General features: G+C 35.7%; 1 protein-coding gene across 3 annotated transcripts; it reads right to left on the bottom strand.

Moving 5' to 3' along the window:
• Positions 1 to 52: 52 nt before the first annotated feature.
• LOC109104972 (thyroid hormone receptor-associated protein 3-like) lies at positions 53 to 18,617 on the bottom strand. 3 transcript variants are annotated; one of them, XM_042772896.1, is made up of 11 exons: positions 18,272 to 18,617; positions 12,639 to 12,800; positions 7,636 to 8,481; positions 5,741 to 6,457; positions 5,416 to 5,585; positions 5,071 to 5,182; positions 4,845 to 4,929; positions 3,922 to 4,109; positions 2,898 to 3,054; positions 2,680 to 2,817; positions 53 to 1,297 (listed from the first exon to the last, which is right to left on the bottom strand). In XM_042772896.1, exons 2-11 carry the CDS (start codon positions 12,770 to 12,772, stop codon positions 1,067 to 1,069), a joined length of 2,778 nt encoding a protein of 925 aa, XP_042628830.1. In that variant the 5' UTR covers positions 12,773 to 12,800; positions 18,272 to 18,617; the 3' UTR covers positions 53 to 1,066. The 3 variants fall into 3 exon arrangements, with proteins under 3 accessions (XP_042628830.1, XP_042628831.1, XP_042628832.1); XM_042772897.1 differs by having other exon boundaries at positions 2,680 to 2,814; XM_042772898.1 differs by lacking the exons at positions 12,639 to 12,800; positions 18,272 to 18,617 and adding an exon at positions 10,738 to 11,082.
• Between the last annotated feature and the right edge of the window lie 674 nt (positions 18,618 to 19,291).

The raw sequence follows: 19,291 nt of genomic DNA, 5'->3' as shown, positions 1-19,291 counted from the left end.
GGTCTAAAAAAAAACTACCTGTTTCTACATGACATAAAAATCAAGTCAGATGTGAAATTGCTGCATTTTTTTATTCTTTCTGATTGTGAGTATATAAATGCAAGTCAAAATGTATATATCAGACACAGTGCAAATCAGATCCCAGACAGCTAAAATCCAATTTTTAGTATGAATGCATCCATCATTCACTTTTCATTGATTTTCTTTTTACTTTAACTCTTAAAAATAAAATTCCCCAAAACTAAAAATAACCTTTTTATTAGTATCTAAGTGACAAAATGATTACTCCATCTAAAGAAGGTGCTTAGCCAATAGAAATAAGCATACAATTTGAAGACACACATTAGAAAAACCATAATAAAACAGTATGCACACACTTATTGTCAAAAACTTGCACCTCAATGAATCAAAAATTAGCTTACAGTCTTCAAAACATTTGTAAATGCATGTATTTTTAACTTTCTCTATAAGCTGTTTGTCCAGTTTCCAAAGTATCCAAAGTTGACATCTTTGACTAGCATGATCTTTGTTTCTATAAGTAGACACACATTGGTCTCAAAATGTTTCAATCAAGTCTCCAAAACATTAATATGTACATCTATTTTTTTTTTCAACAGCAACAATGGGTACATAACCAGATAGAGTTCTATACTGGTATTCTACACTTCAGGCACTATGGTACATCGAAGGCACCTAACCTTTGAACTAGTGGTCGACTGAAATGGATTTTTGATGCTTGATATTAACATCTAGAATGCAGAGTGGCCAGTAAACAATATATGTATCGTATTATATTGAATTGTATTTTACACATTAAAAATTCACACACAAATAATCAGTAAACAGTAAAATTTACACAAAACAAACAAAAAACAAAACGAAAAAATTTACCACTAAGCTGACAAAAGCATCCTCATGAAAATATAAAATGAAACCTACAATAAAAAAGACCCTTTCCTATCAAAAAGTTTTAGATGCATAAGGATGCTGATATTATATCCATTCTTAAGTGTGTGAAGTCTTATCCCAGGGTTTAAAGTATGATAACATCTTTACTGCTCCGTTTTCACTGGTCCTGTTCTACATCTTCTCCTTGCTGTTCTCTTTCATCATCATCATCATCAGTGGCCTGGAATTTATCATGGGCCCATTTAGGGCTCGTATTATTGGTGGTGTTGGTATTTGTGGCCCTCCGGAGGATAAAACGTCCCTTTGCACGAATAGCATTACCGCGACCGCGACCACGATCTCGTGTGTCAATCATCTTCTTCTCAGCCTCACCATCTCCTTCACTCTGCTGCAACAACAAAATACAGAAAATATTACCTTAATTGATTAATATAAGTAAAAGGTTTGGAAACCTTTTATATGAGTTGAGGTCCTATTGTGCTTTTTCACTTTTTCAACTTTAGTTAGTCTGTAATGTTGCTGTTTGAGCATAAATAAGTTTGCAAAGTTACAAAACTCAAAGTCCACTTCAAAAGGAGATATTTTATTTAACAGAAATCGCTTCAAAAACTACAACGAATGAATTTTTTAGACTACAACACATATTTTACGGGATTTGTGATATCACAAATATCGACAAATGGGACAAGACCTGGTTGAGCTGCACTAGAGAAGGCAACAAGTGTTATCACTATGTGTAGTGTTCCCAAGGCAGACGAACTTAGAGTGGTTTCAATCATCCGGGTTTAAATCACGCTCAAATTGATTTGATTTTGATGCAATATTTACACTGAAGCTCGCAGGATGCGGCTATGGTAAGGGGCATGACATTTCCCGACCAGGCGCTGAGTGCTGTCAATCACAACACACACTGGCCCAGCTAACCAATCACAGCACATTTCGTATTTCAGAAGGCTGGCCTTCATTTGATACAGGAACTATCTGAGCCATTCGTGCCAGACTGGGGAGAGAGGTATTGTAATAATGTCAAGATCAAGACTTTGTTCAAGAGCACAATAGGACCCCTTTAAGAATAATCACCTGTGTTATATTTGACTGTACATTGTCATAATTTTACACATACAGACCCCGGATGTAAGAGATTATGATACAAGGAGTATAAATAAAGTCCCTTTCGAGGAAAGTCTGTTCACTTGCCAACCATAAGTGCAACGCCTTCGGGCAGCTATTTCAGGCATCTAAGACCAAGTTCTATTTATATGAATGGGGGAATCCTGAAATCTCAAAAACTTCCTGCTGAACTCGTAATTAAATTACATATTTCAAATCAGCAACAAAATCTGAAATTAACTGTCCCACATGAATGCTGTTCCTTATGCTCAAATACCATTAAAAAAAGTTTATTTTTCAGGCTAGATCAGCCAATGCACATGTGCAGTCATAAGCATGAGTCTCAGGTTTATATGGAAACCGAGCTTCGAACGGCAGCTGCAGTGACGCAATGACTTTACCAAATTATAGTTATTCCCATTCATAAGTAATAGGAGTGAACCATCTTTGTATATCTATAGTCTTTGGTATAACCAATGTTCTTTATATGGACATTATATTAATTTGTAAATATTGTGTATATTTATGTGTAAACAAAAATACATTTTATTTATTTATTTTATTGTTATTTTACTATTATTATGTTGATAGCTTGCTGATTTTTTTCCAGGAACTCTATAAAGGTGATGCAGAATGGGTGTTACGAAGTTCACAACATACTAAGAAGTATTTCTTGCTCTTGAGAGTGTATTCTTGATCCCAGTCATTATTCTTTTCTGGCATGTTCATCTGTGAATCACCATTACTGCTTCCATGGAAATTTCCTCGGTTCCAGCTTCTACCACGTATTCTAAGCTGCTGAGAAACAGCAAATGGTCTCCATAAGTACCACAGCAATTAACAAACATCTTAGTTCTTCAGTATCACTCAAAACTTACAAAGCCTCCTCGTGCCCATCTTTTTTCTGCAGGTTCTCCATACTCTCTAAGCCCCTGCTGGACTTTGGAGAAGCCTTCTGTCTTGATCTCAGCCTCTTCTTCATGGTAAACAGAGGAAAACGATGAGGAAGATGACTCCCGTTTCTTCTTGCTTTTCCTTAGGAATGAAATAACATTCGATTCACATATTGTTAATCAATGTAAATGAGTCTTACAAAATCAAAAATCTACTTTTTTGAATAAGTGCAAGATGACTTCATCGTCATTTGCTTCTCCACCAACTATAAATTAATCTTTACCTGAATCTGAAAAAAAAAAAAAATCAGGACATTTTCAAACATTGACAACCTTTATCCAATGTATTCAAAATATCCAGCTGACCAGAAAGACAAAAAGGTGCGTTCACATTGACAGCAATTTAATAACTGAAGATGACCAAGTTGCTGTCCTATTGGGAACAAGCAGGCATTCATACTTGATGGTATCAGGAGGATAAAATCATGTGAGCTCCAATCCCATTGGAAGTAGCTTGATCGTATTGCAGCTCTTTTGCATAAATTTCAACTCTGCTCAACATTCCCACTGCCAACGATTTCTGTCACTCATGACGCTTCACATCCCCAACTCTCATTAAAAGTGTCTGACTTCTTGTTTCTGCAGACCGCTGTGAGTGTGAACACATCTTTAGGTCTTTTTTTTATAAATGTTTTTTAAGGCCTCCTGGGAGGCTCAAGATGGACTTCTTGTTGGTTTCATCTCGTTTAATATTTACTTGCCTCAACCAGATTCTTTGAAATTGCAGATTATTTACTGGTTGATCAAAATTGCAGTTTCAACCACATTTAGAGAAGTTATCACCAAGGCAGGATTTTTTCACTTGAGAGGTTGCAACAAACCCAGACAAAATACACCTGTCAGCTTATTAGTTTTGTCACCACCGGTTTAGGTCTTTCTTAATTCTGTTTTCTACAATTGAACAACTCCATATTGAAGATCACTCTGACATGTCTATGCAGCAGCTTACTTAGATTTTTTGTGGTTCTTTGAGATTTTCTCAGTGGATATTTCCTTGCTTGAATCTGGAGATTTCCTCGATACTCTTCCTTCATACTCTTCCTCTCTGTGCTCTCGCTCTCCACTCAAGTATTTCTTTCTGCGCTCAATATCCAGCCGAAGGTCCATTGAATCACCTTTAGATTTTTTACCATCGACCTGCAGTGAGGAGAAAGAGATATTTTGGCCAGATGAGGGTTAGCAGCGATCTAGTAGCTTTGTGTAGCATTGTATGGGGCGGGTCCAAAACTAAAAACATGGCAACAGCAGAATTAAAACAACCATGCAAATGAATTAGAGAGACCTTTTCTAATATCATTTTAAGTGGCATTTTGGCTTCTTACAATCTTTCAAAAGGCTAATAAAGCAGTATTTCACAGGCATGGCAACAGGCCGCAAAGGTAACATTTTGATTTCCTCTAACTTGCTCACAAAAATAAAAAAAGATAATAAACTAAACGAAAAGGCAACGTTATAGGACCACAACAGAAATAGTTTCATTGGTGCTCATGAAAGTTTGTTGTTTTTACTTGGCCTAAACACCTCACTTTTTCTTTGCAGGCTTTAAAGAGGAATACTTACTATGACTTTTGTTTAGAGTCCTTTGAATGGATATAACATGGGAACAACTGGTCACTTCCATTTCTGACCTCTGATTTCTTGCCTCTTAGGAAGGCTTGTACCCACAGTAAAAGGTTACCATCAAACATTGAGGGGGCATTTACAACACAACAACCTGAATGCACCTCTTTTTGCATCTCACATTTGGACTTTTATGCCTCTCTCATCAGAAACAAGAGTTTAGCGAGAGAAGGAAGCCTAAGAATGCTCTGGCTGGATCACTCGCGCAGCATTCTTTTCCAAAATATGTCATATTTCAAAATGTTCGGTCACCTTGAAACTGTTTTCCATGGAGCTTTTCATCTCATCAAACAGTAGAGAGTGCCTCTTAAAAGCACTGGGAGAAACATCAATTCTCCTGTGAAAAAAAAGAGTTGGAGAGAGGAATATTTTGATAAATGTTGATCCTCCTTTCTTAGACCCTTCAAAATTGTCAACACAAATTTACTAATATGTGCATGAGAAATCAGCCTGGGAAGTGGTCCCTGAATTTTTGTACCTGTGTATCTCTGGACTCTTTCTCTGCTTCATGAATTCTTTCTCAGCAGCTCTTCTCTGGTACATGGCAAATCGGTCATTTAGGGTCAATCCAGAGGAGGGAAAATATTGAGCTGTGGGTGGACAAAAATAATTTGTAGTTTTTTTATTAAATTATGAATTAATATTTATATTTATTTCATCAAGTGAAAACAGTAATAAACTCTGGATAATACAAACACAAATATAAAACAAAAAAAAATTAATAAATGAATAAATGTAATTTTTTTAAAAATACAAATACTAAGGCTAGTGTACCCCCTCAGAAACTTGACTGCAAAAGACATCAGTCATCAGTTTCAGTCACCTTTAATGTGATGGACAATTGAAACTATGTGTTGGGCAAACAGCTCAGATGGACTTTTGGGTGACTGCTGAGCCTGAAGAAGCTGAAGGACAGATTGAAACTCCCAATCCTTCTTATCAAGATGCACTAAATCCAGAAGATTCCTTCTTTCATTGGTCAAAACAGGTGTCCTGTCAAATACAGCAATGGTTAGGAAAGACCAAATGAAATATAATTCAAATCTGATAATCAGAAGCAGTCATACGCACAACAATGCAATGTTTTGTGAAGATGGGAGTAGAAGCAAAAGGTCATTTCTGAGATCTTGGAGGGAAACAAAAATCACCTTGCAAGATCATCACTCAGAGAATCCATCCTCACACTGAATTCACTTCTTTTCATTGAAGCTCTTGGTGGGGATTCCTCATTCATAACCACAAACATCTCTTGCTCGCGGTTCTCAGAGCTCCTCCTGGGCAGCAGTGTGGGTTTAGAAGAGGAACTTATTGTGGTTTTCTCCTTTCGGTTAACATTAAAGAGCTTTTCAGGGGAGGGATCCTTAAACATGCCACTGAACTGGTCTCTCTTAGAGAGAGCAGCTAGAATATTCGCTGCTCTTTCCTGTTTATGGCAGAGCAGGAGAGCTTCCAGCTCATCATCCCATGCCATGTCCTGCATTCTCCTGATATGCTTCTCAAACGTTTCACGAGCAGACAGCGTGACTTTGCTTTTACTTTTGCAGGGATCATTTTCCATATCCCTCGCCCTATTAGAAATCTCCATTTCTTCATCATCGTCCTCGTCATCCTCGCACTGAAATGTCAGTCTGTTTCGTGAACCCCTTTCAGTGGAGCTTACGGACAACTTGTTACCATCACCACTCCTGGCAGATTTGGATTTCTCCTCTCCTGCGTTGTGGTGATCTACAGTGCGAGACAACTCAATGCCCTTTTCAATTTCTCCATTTTCTTTATCACATACTATATCTCCATTACTTTTCCCTTTATGTGTGTTGTTGTCCCATGCAGAAGCCTGTTTTTTAAGCTTTTGCTCCTCCAGGAATCTGGTCAATGAGAGAAAGAGATTTTCAGTTTATTATTAATTACAATAATGTGCTCAGAGTCATTTTAACGTGACCAAGGACTTCTGCAGCATGTCAGATTGACAGAACTATGCAGAAACTGTAATGGATTTTGTTCATTTTACCGTGCACAAATGAATGGCTTCCACTCTGAAACAGGTAAACAAGTGTGTGCAGCCGGGAATATTTCACTTCATCCATTTGCAAAGTGCAAATATAGACCTTTTAGACCTTTTTAGAACATCTAAATTACAGACTGTGAGCTGGCATTTGTAAACAAGGCATATCTAGCTCTTCATGTGTGTTGGTTCTTTCTCACAACAGCTCTGTTGATGCATTTGAAGGGCAGATTGCAACCCAACTGTGCAATCTTACTTTTTTGTCTGGCACACACACAGGATTTATTGTGTTATTTCCTCTCTTACACTGACTAAAATGAAGGTAAAATAGAAAATAGAAAGCAAATTTCAAATGCATATAATCCATCAAAATGATGAATATCTCTCATATATTTCGCTTGTAATGCCTAAAACACAGTATGTACAGGACAAACTAATCTATTTTTAAACTAAGAATTTTTGGCTCCAGTCTTCAGTGTCACATGATCCTTTAGAGATCATTGTAATATTCTGATTTGGTGCTAATTTCTTTCAATTATTATTGGCTCTTAATATTATCAGTGTTGAAAACGGCTTGATATTTTATGATTTTTTTCTGGATTCTTTGATGAATAGAAAGTTTAAAAGAACAGCATTTGATTTTAGTATATAGTTTTTGATATAGAAATCTTTTGTAACATTATGTCTTTATTGTCTCTTTTGATCAATTTGTGTATCAATAATAAGAAATATTTCCTGAGCACCAAATCAGTGTATTAGAATGATTTCTGAAGGTCATGTGACACTGAAGACTGGAATAGGCTGCTGAAAATTTAACTGCTATCACAGTAATAAAATACATTTTTAAATATAATAAAATAGAAAACAGTTGTATGAAATTGTAATAAAATTTCATAATATTACTGTTTTTAATGTATTTTTGATCAAATAAATGTAGCCTTGGTGAATCTAAGAGACTTCTTTTATCCCAAACTTTTAGGTAGTGAAAAAAATTAATAAATGAACAACACAGATATTTTCATTAAAAGAAAGCAGACTTACTTCACTAATGCAAATGCAGTGGAGATAGTAACTGTATCATCTGTCTGTTGATCATTATTTGTAAAGAGCCCAAAACCATTGAAAACTGGTGTAAAGCTTTTCTTTCTGGGGCTGGTGTTTGAAGGTGCAGTTTCAACATTCTGCCAGGTGGTGGCACCTTTATTAGGAGCATTATGAGCAGGACTTGTTTTGTTGGTTGCAGAGTCAATTGATTGGTCATTATTAGTGACAGTGGAGAAAACCTGAGGACTTGCCCTTTTAGGACTAGGGTCATGCTTTGTTAAAACCTGACATTTCTCCACAGTCCTGTTTCCATCAGAGTTCCCTTCAGCCACAGGAGAGCCTCCCACCTGCTCTGCCAGAGCCCCATCTCCTCCTCCTCGGGTTTCTTCAGGCACAGAGATGTCCTCTCTTACATCTTTGCAACTGCGTTTGGCAGACCCAGAGTTGGAGGAGGAAGAATGGTGCGACTGAGGCGATCTCCCTGAGGACGACCTGTCAGAGCGGCGGGAATGGCTGCGGGACTGCGGGCTGTTTAACTGCTTCTTGGGAGAATGTGAACGCGAGTGGCCCCTCTTGGGGCTGTTGGAGTGGTACTGCTGCTGTTGTTGTTGCTGATGGTGCTGCCGGAAGTTCTGCCAGTTTTTGGGACGGTAGTTATTATATCCACCCCTTCCACCACGCTGAAAGCGACCACGAAAAAAGCCCTGACCTCTGCCTCGGAAGTAATATGGTCTTCGGAAGCCTCTGTGATTGCCTCGAAACTCCCGTTGGTTCTGGTACTCCCGCGTGTGGTTCCTCTCCCGGTTGTGGGACGGAGAATGGGATCTTGACCGAGAGCGAGACCTAGAGCATAAAAGATAATAAAAGAAAGGATTGAGAAAAAAAAAAAAAAACTCACTGGGATATAGAAAATGACACAAAGAGATATTACATATGCTATTGTATTTTCTGAGGAAAACAATATTCATCAATTTTCAAAACTAGGGATGCACCAAATGTTCGGCAACTAAATTATTTGGCCGAAAATAGCAAAAAAAAAATCTCTTTCGGTGTTCAGCTGAATAAGCGAAAAGGCCTAATAATATGTACCAAATAATGACTAACATTGTCTAATAGAGACACGCACTAATGCAGCAAACATGTCGGCAGTGTGAAAGTATTTAAAACTATCAGAAAAAGACGAGCTTCCAGTGCCAGGGTTTAAAGTCCAAATGCCTTTTTAAAGGCATGTAACAATGTGATAAGTGCAACCACCATCTTCTCAAATTTGTAATGAGAATCATTTATAAATCTGCATGCTGTTGTCAACAAAAAGAAGCACTGAGATCTTCCTGCAGATTTCTGCCCAAATAAAAGCGGGAAAAGGCAACAACTCCATTGACATTCATAAATGATAGTGTAATTTTACTGTTGTTCTGTAAAATAAAATAAAAAAGACAATAATAGTGATAATAACAACTACCCTATAACAGCTCTATTAATACATTTATTAGCTTATAACAGTCACACATAGTGTTCAAATTGGGATCTGTAATATATTCTAATGTTTTAAAATAATTCTCTTCTGCTCCGCAAGGCTGCCTTTATTTGTACAGTAAAAAATACATGCCTGATTCAAGTCTTAAAAATGGCCAAAAATATTATTTTACTAACTTATTAATTCTAAGTTAAATTGCTTTGTTGGTATAATGTCTGCTAAAATGTTAAAATAAGGTTCAGTTTTAAGTAAATATTTTTAAATTGTTATTTTGTAATTGATTTTGTTTTTATTTGAAAATCAGGACAAAACAGTAAAAGGCATATTTTGGCTATTTAATTTATGCAATGGTGAAAAAACAAAATGGCAAAATAGGCGTACATGGGGGAAATTAAAAAAAAAAAAACATGTTCTGTATTCAGCCTTTGGCCCAGTGTTTCATTTTATTCGGATTCGGCTTCGGCCAAGAATTTTCATTTCGTGCCCTATTCAAAACATCTTCTTCTAGAGCCATAATATGATACCTCTGCGTGAGGATCAACAGACCAAAGATTTTCACTAGTAATCTCTACCCGCATTGCAGATCCCGAATCAAATTTTATTCAAATGTAATTTGGTTATAATGTCAAGACATTTGGTTATGAGACACTTTATAATGAATGAAATTTGATTTGTTGATGTCCAACCTGAGGCCTTAGGTCATAACAAGAAATAACAACTTTAAAATTGTGCCATTTCCTCACAAAAATAAACAATTTTCTATTATTTTATAGTGCTTTTTGTCCTTTTTGGAGCTGTAACACCCAGTAGTTGTATGAAAAAGATTCTCTTAAAAGAATGTATAATAATAATAATAATAATAATAATAAATGATTATGTTATTAAATAATAATAAAATATGAACTATCCCTTTAAATCAGAATGATAACTGATCACGTTAATTTCTAAAACTTAAAGGACATCAATATAGCAATAAAATTGTACAAATATACAATAAATATTTATTCTGTGTATTCCATTACTGATTAAACTGATGCAACGATTTAAGATCAATAATTAATGTAACACTATTTCACAAAATTCTTTCAAGTAGTATACACTGCTGCTACGACCAATTACATTTAAAAGCTTTAGGTGCAAGGTCAACTTCAGCCACATGGTGGGCCTGTTGTTCTATTTATGAACACATCTACAGTCAGTAGTTCTTGTTTCTTGTCTCTTTCAGCATGTCTTAACATCACAAACACCCATATTAACTAAACAACCTGCGCATACAATTACTTCATACTGTGAATTGCACTCTGATCTATAGAATATTCAATATGTATAGTTTATAGAATATAATCTCCTTGGAAAATGAACAAACACTTGAGACATTTCAACACTATGCACACGTCAACTATGTCAGACAATAAAATGATAGTAGACATGCAATTATGTCTAGCACTGTATTAAAACCTGTCATTCTAGTAAAGTGGAATTTTTACTCATTTGGAAAGTGAAACCGTGTTGGAAATGATTATCCAACTAAAGCACCCTGCAACCAGTTTACAATCTAACAAACAATTACAAACATAATGACATTAACAATAAACTACAGTTTCGGCTGGTTTTGTACTCACCTAATGCGTTTTTTCATTGGAATACAAAGTAAGACGGTAGTGCACAGAGCAACATGATACTCTTACAGTGAGCAGGAGGGACTTTGCATCTCCTCTAGTGAGCGTGGATGGAAAGAGTCAGTCACATGGGTCATATGGGAAAGATTTGTACTTGCTTTCTACGAAGCAAAGAGGAGGTTCTCAGCCTGCCAGTTACAACACATTAGCTTTGCACAGGGAGTCGACTTTAAGTGAAGGTTAGAATGAAAATTCTGTCATTATTTAGCCAGTCTCATATAATTTCTAAAATATATAATTTTCTTTCTTCTCTGAAGCACAAAAGTATACATTTTAATTGTACTGGTTGCACTTTTTCCTGTTATTTAAATGAATGGAAACTGAGGCATTTAATCTTCAAAAAGGGTACAAACTGAACAACTTTTAAGTCATTATTGACTGAAAACCTTGATACTGTAGCTCACATCTCACAAGATGATCAATGAATAATGACTGTTTGACTTCATTCAAAGCCATGCAGCTATGCTTCATTCTTATGACATGCATGCGTCAAGCTTTTTCTAGCAGCATCAGCACCTCTCTGAAACTGTGGTCAGCAATGAGAGGCCAGGCTCACAAGATTTCCCTTGCAAATATGGGACATCAGATTTTGCCCTATACAGATCGCTTTTGCATGAAAAATCAACATTGTACATCTCTCTGACTGTGCTCAAAGTATACTGTCAACCACAAAAGAAAAAGGATCCATGCTTATGGGAAAAAGAAATCATGCATCCTCAAAAAAAAAAAAAAAAAAAAAAAAAAAACATTTAACTAAATAACCAGAGTACCACAAGTATGTTTCTGTTTTTGTCTAATACAGAGCAGAAGTTTTTTGGCAGGGACAATTTACATTTGCTAACTAACGGGCTCAGCTGTGCTGTAAGCACAAAACCAGCAGTCCTATGTGAATGAGCAAAGAACAATTTTAGCACGGGAAATAAGAAAGTGTGGTGAGCCTTTCCAAATCCACAGCCCTTCCCAAATATCAGTCTTTATGCAATGCTGACGAACACATGGAGAGTAAAATCACAGTGACTGAGCAGCCCCTTTTCAACAAGTGAGGAAGCCAGAGTAAAGGCGTTATAAAAGCACAGGGTGCTTTTATTTATGTACGGAGGTGTACCTTACATAACTTTGGCCTGGCAGCTGTGGCTAGATGGCTGAGACTGGCACTGGAATATTGATTTTAATTTAAAATGAGTCATGGATCGGAAGCCGAGCATGAGTCACATGATGAGTGTTTATAAATGAAGTTCCATTGTGTGTTTACGAACCAAGTGAGAAGTTAACAGTTTTCCAACCCACTCAATCCTTAAGCACATCTGTCAAGACCCAGTAGGCATTGTTTAGATTTGTACTTTATAGTATGGTCAGAATGAGTAGCTAAAGAACATTGCTTACCAAGCACAAGATTATAAGTAGACCCAGATGGAATCTTTCTTCTTGCATTTACTGGGTTTATTTATTGCAAAATTGTGAGTTAATTCCATGTGCGTCTGATTGTAAGACAGCAAAAGATGCTAAATGAATCTGCATGAATGACTCAATAGTCAGGAAAAAGGAAAGGATTACTGTTGATTACTTTTTAAGTGATGATTTAATTAAATTTTCCTCTTTTTGGAGAGGAATGAAAGTGATGACTGAAACTTGAAAGTACAAAATCTGACTCAAAACTGAAATTAATAATCGAAACCAACTCCTTCATCCAACATCTGCACATGCTTGCTTTACGCTGCAGTAATGGTAACCATTTTTATTTTTAATTGACAAAATATTTGGATATATATAATTTACAAAGTATTTGTATGGCATGATGATTGCAAAGTCAGTAACTTCTGTTTATTAGCATACTGGACACTTACCCGTATCTGCGCTTCCTTGATCTAGGTCTAGAGCTGCTTCGTGATCTGGAGCGAGAGCGGGAATCAGAATGGCATCTTGATCTGGAGGCCGATCGAGAGCGAGACCTGGACTTTGATTTCTGTGTCTTAGACATTGTCCCTTGTGGCCTTTCACATATGTACCTGTAACAAAACGAAAACCATTCAGACTACCAAATTACAAAAACATTGAGTATTCATCAAGTAATTGAAAAATGTAATTAAAAAAAAAAAAAAAAAGGTTTTATGAGCTGTAAAAAGAAAAAAAATCTTGATTTTTAAAATCAATTAGAGTTTAGTGTTACAAGGGCTTGCTTGAGTTTAAAAATTCTATGTAAATCACCACTCATTTTTCACTAAAGGTTTGTTTAAAGGCACAGCAGGAATTAATTATGGAATAAGGAGCCCACATCAATCTACAAGGCTGTTTATGTTTATGTGAGGGATAATCAACAGACAGTCTGCCATTATTCTCAACAATAATTTACAGTCTGTTTATTTTGTGATAATGACTGGCTAACTGTACATTATACCACTCATTACACAGCTAAATACTGATTTGAGTTTAAATTATTTTATCTTCTTACCTATATATTATGTTAAAGTTTCCACGAGGAAAAAAAAATCATTATAACAATCAGCCAACAATGCAACAATATGAATCAGTAAAGAAATATTAATACTCTAGTCATTTTCACTACAATTTATAACTCAGACATAAGATGGGATCATTTGTATATCTCTCAGGGTTAGGTTAGATTCACAGTGTGATGCAAGAGGCAGGCAATAAGCGCCAGTTTCAGTTACTGATGAGAAGCAACAGTGCAGCAGTCAGGTTGTGGAAGTAAAAACCACATTATTTCCTCCATAGGGGAATTCAGTGGAATAGCGGAAAAACAGTTCTGAAACCAAGGTCGCTGAAAAATGATGGCCACTATTGCACTATATTAGTAAGTATTAGAGTGCTGAATGTCATGATGTACCATTTGGAGTAGAGTATTTTAGAGCAGTGTATAATTTCTGTACCAAGTAATGGCAAAAACAATGACTGGGGAAATCCACTTTAAAAAAGTCTAACTTACATTTACATTTATGCATTTAGCAGACGCTTTTTATCCTTAACTTAAAAATAGGTTAACAGCTTACTTGTAGTATTCTCTGTATATTAAAAAGGGATAGGAGAAAGTATTTTAACACTGAAAAATGCACACTTCAGCTTTAATTAATCTGACTTTCTTTAAGCCAAAAAGATTTAAATATACACTGTATGTGTTGAGACTACTGACAAGAACAATTGTGAGGAAATGCTACAGGTTTGGCAGAACAGATGTAAAGTGACGGCACATTAGCATGGAGGTGAGAATGATTTACTAGCTCTTTAATGTTATCCTCAATGTATTTAAAGATGTGTTGAAAGGTGATTCTGTCTATTGTCTGTCATCTTTACCCTCCACAAATGCCCCCAACTGTTTCGCTGGACTCACACTTGGGTTTTTACCATATGGAACACTGGTGATCAAAGAGAGACAGCACTGTGGCTCAAAATAGACTTGCACAAGAGATAAAGAGAGAGCTTTTGAGTTCACTGCGATGGCTGCAAATATCCATATTATAAGCTGCATCTTGACTGCTTGTCATCATACCTGTCATTATCCTAATCATGGATGTGTAAATGCACATTATGATAGATCTGTATGAATGTTATAAGAAAGTACAATTAATTAAAGTTCCTAAACATTGATTCAAATCCTGGCTAGATTTATTAGCTATCTTTGCACTCATTACTAAGTGCGACACCATCAAGCTATTAGTTTACTTTATTTGGACAGAAATAGCCTGATAAAGCATCACAAACAATTAGCTGTCACTTAACTGGTCCATTAGGACTGCTGACATTAAGATTTCAAATAGATCCTTAATGCCTGTTCACACCAAGAACGCTAAGTATAACGATAACTGTATTAGCATCCACACCAAAGGTTGATAACCTTCTGATTATTCTAAGTGCATGACGCACTTATGTCCGTTGCGTTAAATGCTCAAGCTCTTTCTAGATGACTGGATTCTGATTATGATCAATATTTTTTATCATTCATCAACTGGAAATAAACTCTTTAAAAGTGATTTCAACTATAATGTTTTTTTTTTCATGTGATTATTGTAATACTTGTGGTGTGGACTGCACTATTATTATTTTTTTTTACTTCTAACTTTAACTCTTATCTTTAACTATTCTTTTTTTAAACTTTATGGTTATAGTTATTATCATAGTTGTCATTCTTGGTTTGAATGGCCCTTTTTGTGTTCCATGAAATGCTAGACTTTCTCTTGGCTTTGCTAGTGAAAAAACAAGTCTCAAGATTTACTGCCATTTTTGGTAATCCTACATATGACGTGCAATTCACCACAGCACTCCAGAAAAGTTATTTGAGAGCTCTTCCTTTTTGCGACTCATCAGAAGTAGCTTTCCACACAGGAAATTGCAGACTGAACACTTAAGCTACAATTCAGTATGGTGTCTTTGTGTAAAGCATGCGAGTCTGAGCAGATCTGTGCCGCTGTTTCAGAAAACATTGACCTAAATTAACTAAAAGCCTTTTTTTATTCCTTTTGACTGCTTGTTTGTTTTGGCCAGCAGTCCATCATTTCCTGCAGCCTCCAGACATCCAGACATTTGGCTTGTGCAAAGTATCTAAGCTACTTTACTTCTACTGTATACTGAAGTACTATGGGAAAATATTTGGAAGTTTAACCATTAAATGTATGTCACAAGTATTCATATAGTTCGTTAACATGTTCAACAACCCAGCAGCAAGTTTCTCATTCACAGCACCTGTATTTAGAGATTAGCAAAGTTGGTTTCAGATGCTTAAAATAGAGGAAACAGAAAAACAAGTCACCAGATACTTTCATCTGTGTACAGTATTGCTTCCCTTACGCAAATGAGATCTATCTAATTGACTCATAATGAGGAGCTTGATCATGACACTTTTATGATAATGAAGGCATCTTTGCATGGGTTAAGAAATTGTGTGGGGTTAATTTCAAAGCATAGTATCATAGGTTAATAAAGAGCAGCTGTCTCGTAATCCTTCTGTAGATAATCCTTAATTTTCCTGAGGGGATCAATAAAGTATTTAAGTGTCTATTTGCCTATATGGGAGTGGAGTGTGGTCCGTGGCCTAATCAAAAGGATTTGATATCTAAATCTGTGTCAAACATCTCCGGTGTACATACACTTTTGTGCTGTCATTACAACATCACACATGCACACACATCTAGATGCCTTCCAACAGTGACAGCTGCACTTGGACCTTCTCACCTGTTCAGTTAAAGGAGGAGAGTTGATGTAAACAGTGGAGCAACCCGACACGACCACAATTTGCTCCCAACACTCAATCAGCCACACTATTACTGAGACCACAGATGCGACACCAGCAGCACCAAAATCCCATTTGTTATCTGCATTAGTCTATGCGGCAAAAGAGACACTTATGAACAGCCACAGCAACTGCTACATTCTTCCAAAGACTCCACAGATGTGTGAAAACCTCTTTGAAGTGTACAAAGCATATGAGCTTTGGAGCCTACAGCTTTTGAGATAAACATTTGATAGATTGCAGAGTTTAAAATCAATCTTTTCAGCAACTCTAATAATAAATGAAGTCTGGATGCATTGCATGACATTACATGAACTTGAGAAGCTCTATCATTTTTGCTTGCAATGAGCTGCAGCTTCTCAAGGCTCAAAGAGTTTCACATCCTGTCAACATTTACTCACCACCATAACGTCTGCATGTTTTTCTATCTTCTTTAGGCCACAAAAGTAGATCTTCACACTGTTTTTCATACATAGTAAGTAAATTGTGACTAAGGGCTGTTGAAGTGTTCTAAAGTCAAATGATAGATAGCCTATGTGTCAGGAGTGGCTTTTGGTTGTTAAAAGTCATCTCCCCATTAACTTTCATTGAACAGAATAGAGCAGCGAGAACATAAGAGACATATGACCCAAAACCTTGCTTATAGAGGAAACTTTTTTTAGTTTTTCTTTTATACTGAGCCTAGTCCAGTGCTGGTCCCTCTCTTTTTTGTGATGACTTGGGTCTCATCTTGCTGTCATCGCTGCATGTGTTTGCCTTTGTTGATTTCACAAGGGAACTCATCAGTTGAAGGTCTTCTCTATCTTAGTCTTATACGAGGATGGAGAACTTGATGTAATGATAACTCATAGCATCCTGTAGTCTGTTTGACAAAACCAATTATTAAAAAAAAAATAAAAAAAAAAAAAAATGGGCTGACCAAACTTTCCAAATTAAGTGAGCTACTGAAAAGGCAAGAGGTTGACATATTATTTTTCCAAGAGCATGTTTCACAAAGCCAAGAGTAACTGGATAGTCTTTAAAGAAATGTGTAACACATTGTATAGCACTACGATGTAATTTCTGACTTAAATTATTTGTCAGTGTCACACATCGGTCGCAGTGATTTTGCCATCAACATCTTTTGTTGATCCTGCATGATCAAAATTGTCCAGAAAATATAGAGCTAACACAATCCCTATCCCTAAACCTAACCCTACACATAAATTATTCCTAAAATCAGATGGAAATTATAGGTGAATAACAAGGATGTAGAAGCATCTAACCCTGATTGTAAGCCTAAAACTGACATTTCTTTAAAACTTATCCCTAAATTCTGATTGGTTGATTGAAATATTGTTCCAAGATCTACAAAGGATGTTGATCCAGGAACATGTACTGGTGAAATCATGTTCACCGTCACACACCAGTCTCATCCATCATTAATTAAGACTTTAAAACAAATCTCGTTTTTGTAGGCCTACATTATCAGACATTCCCCCTTAATGTTCATAAAATGTATTCTAGAATTCTATAGTAAAACACACAAAAAGAAGCATGATAGGTGCAAAAACTACGTTTAAATAATTAAATTCATGCTCAGGACAAAAGAAGGAAAATGGATCAAAACCATTCACTTCGGGGATTAAAAACTGACAATGTAATGCAGCTGACTGTAAACTGATGGTTTCAATGTGTATTTTGATAATATTTGGAACATGGTGTGGAACCATTATTTTAATGATAAATATATCCTTAAATTATTATATCATGCATGGTTTGTCTATTTATTTTTATTATTATAAATAAATAAAAACTTTACATCTTTGAAAAGGCTTATAAATGTAACTGTGATGCCAAAAATTATCAAATTATCAAAAAAAATTTTCTCGACAATTTTCCTTTATAAAATCTTACTATGATAATCTTTCAAATTTTTGCTAGTTATTGTTACAACATTAGTAACTTGGCATCAGCAACCAGTGTCACTATATATATATATATATATATATATTATATTATATATATATATATATATATATATATATATATATATATATATATATATATATAGTGACAATATTTGCTGATGCCAAGTATATATATATATATATATATATATATATATGTATATATATATATATATGTATGTATGTATGTATGTATGTATGTATGTATGTATATATATAAATTCTATAAAAGTTATAAAAGTATAAAAGTTTCTAAAATAAAAAAAAAAAGAAAACACACACTTACCAATAATTCGATTTAGTCCAGGGTGAGAAGATTCGTCTACTGTCAAATGTTACAGGTGACGGAAATGGTTTTCTTTCGTTTTAAAAGAATAAAGCTTTCGTTTTATACTTAAAATAGCTATTTAAATCATTCTGACGGAGAAGGCGACAATATCCAGTTGGTTTCACCTGAAGTATCTGCATTCAAAACGTATTTTAATTCCAAATGCAAACGTGTCGTATTAAGTCGTAACCCAACTGTATATTCACCCGTGAATACGGTGAACTATTCAAGACAAATGATGTAAAGCAGCTTTATGTGCTCACAGTCACAGACTGGGGGTGTGACAAGAGAGAGATACAGCGTGGATACTACAGGCTGCTCGGGTCAGGTTTCTCTCCTGCATTCTCCTGTCAATCAAATGCGTGCTGACAGCTAGCCACGCCCCTAGATCAGTTAAAGGAACAGGCGCTCCTTTTCAGATTCTGTGTACATGGTAGGATCTTACTGTTATTGTAATACAGCGTAATTCATATAAAATGACCTGTAAAAATACACTAAATATGGTTCAAAGTGAATAATATACTAAATGTATAGTTACTGACTATACATTTATTTATACAATCTACATGTATTAAAGATTATGCGGTATTAAGGAAAGCTGCCGAACATTTTGGACATTTCAGTCACTGATCCCTACAAATTTGTATTATCTTCTTTCCATCTTAGACCAGGAAAAGTTGTGTTGCCAACATTTTGGGCTGCTTGCAATGCTAAAAAAAACTATGACAAAAGATAAAAATCTAAATATAACTCTGTTTTGGTCTTGTGAGAGAGTGCAGCGACAGATCATTGCACTGACTATAGATAATCTCTCCTCTTGTTGGGGATGGCACTAGCCTAGCTAATAAAACTGTTGACCAGACATTTATAAACAATAGACTGGAAATGGTAAACCACCCCATCTGATCAAAAGGAGGCATAAAAAGCATGATGGAAAAAAGAACAAGACATTATTTTATTCATAGACCCAAAAAATGG

This window comes from Cyprinus carpio, chromosome A16 (genome assembly GCF_018340385.1).
Source record: "Cyprinus carpio isolate SPL01 chromosome A16, ASM1834038v1, whole genome shotgun sequence".
Lineage (NCBI taxonomy): Eukaryota > Metazoa > Chordata > Actinopteri > Cypriniformes > Cyprinidae > Cyprinus > Cyprinus carpio.
This window is presented reverse-complemented; position numbering and strand designations above follow the sequence as displayed.

What these genes read in the sequence shown, in the direction of transcription:
- LOC109104972 (XM_042772896.1), bottom strand. Translation starts at nt 12,772, where the DNA reads ATGTCTAAGACACAGAAATCAAAGTCCAGGTCTCGCTCTCGATCGGCC. An exon ending in ACTGCATTTGCATTAGTGAA is followed by an intron (nt 6,458 to 7,635) that starts GTAAGTCTGCTT and finishes CTCATTGACCAG; the next exon opens with ATTCCTGGAGGAGCAAAAGC. An exon ending in GATGGGCACGAGGAGGCTTT is followed by an intron (nt 2,818 to 2,897) that starts GTAAGTTTTGAG and finishes GCTGTTTCTCAG; the next exon opens with CAGCTTAGAATACGTGGTAG.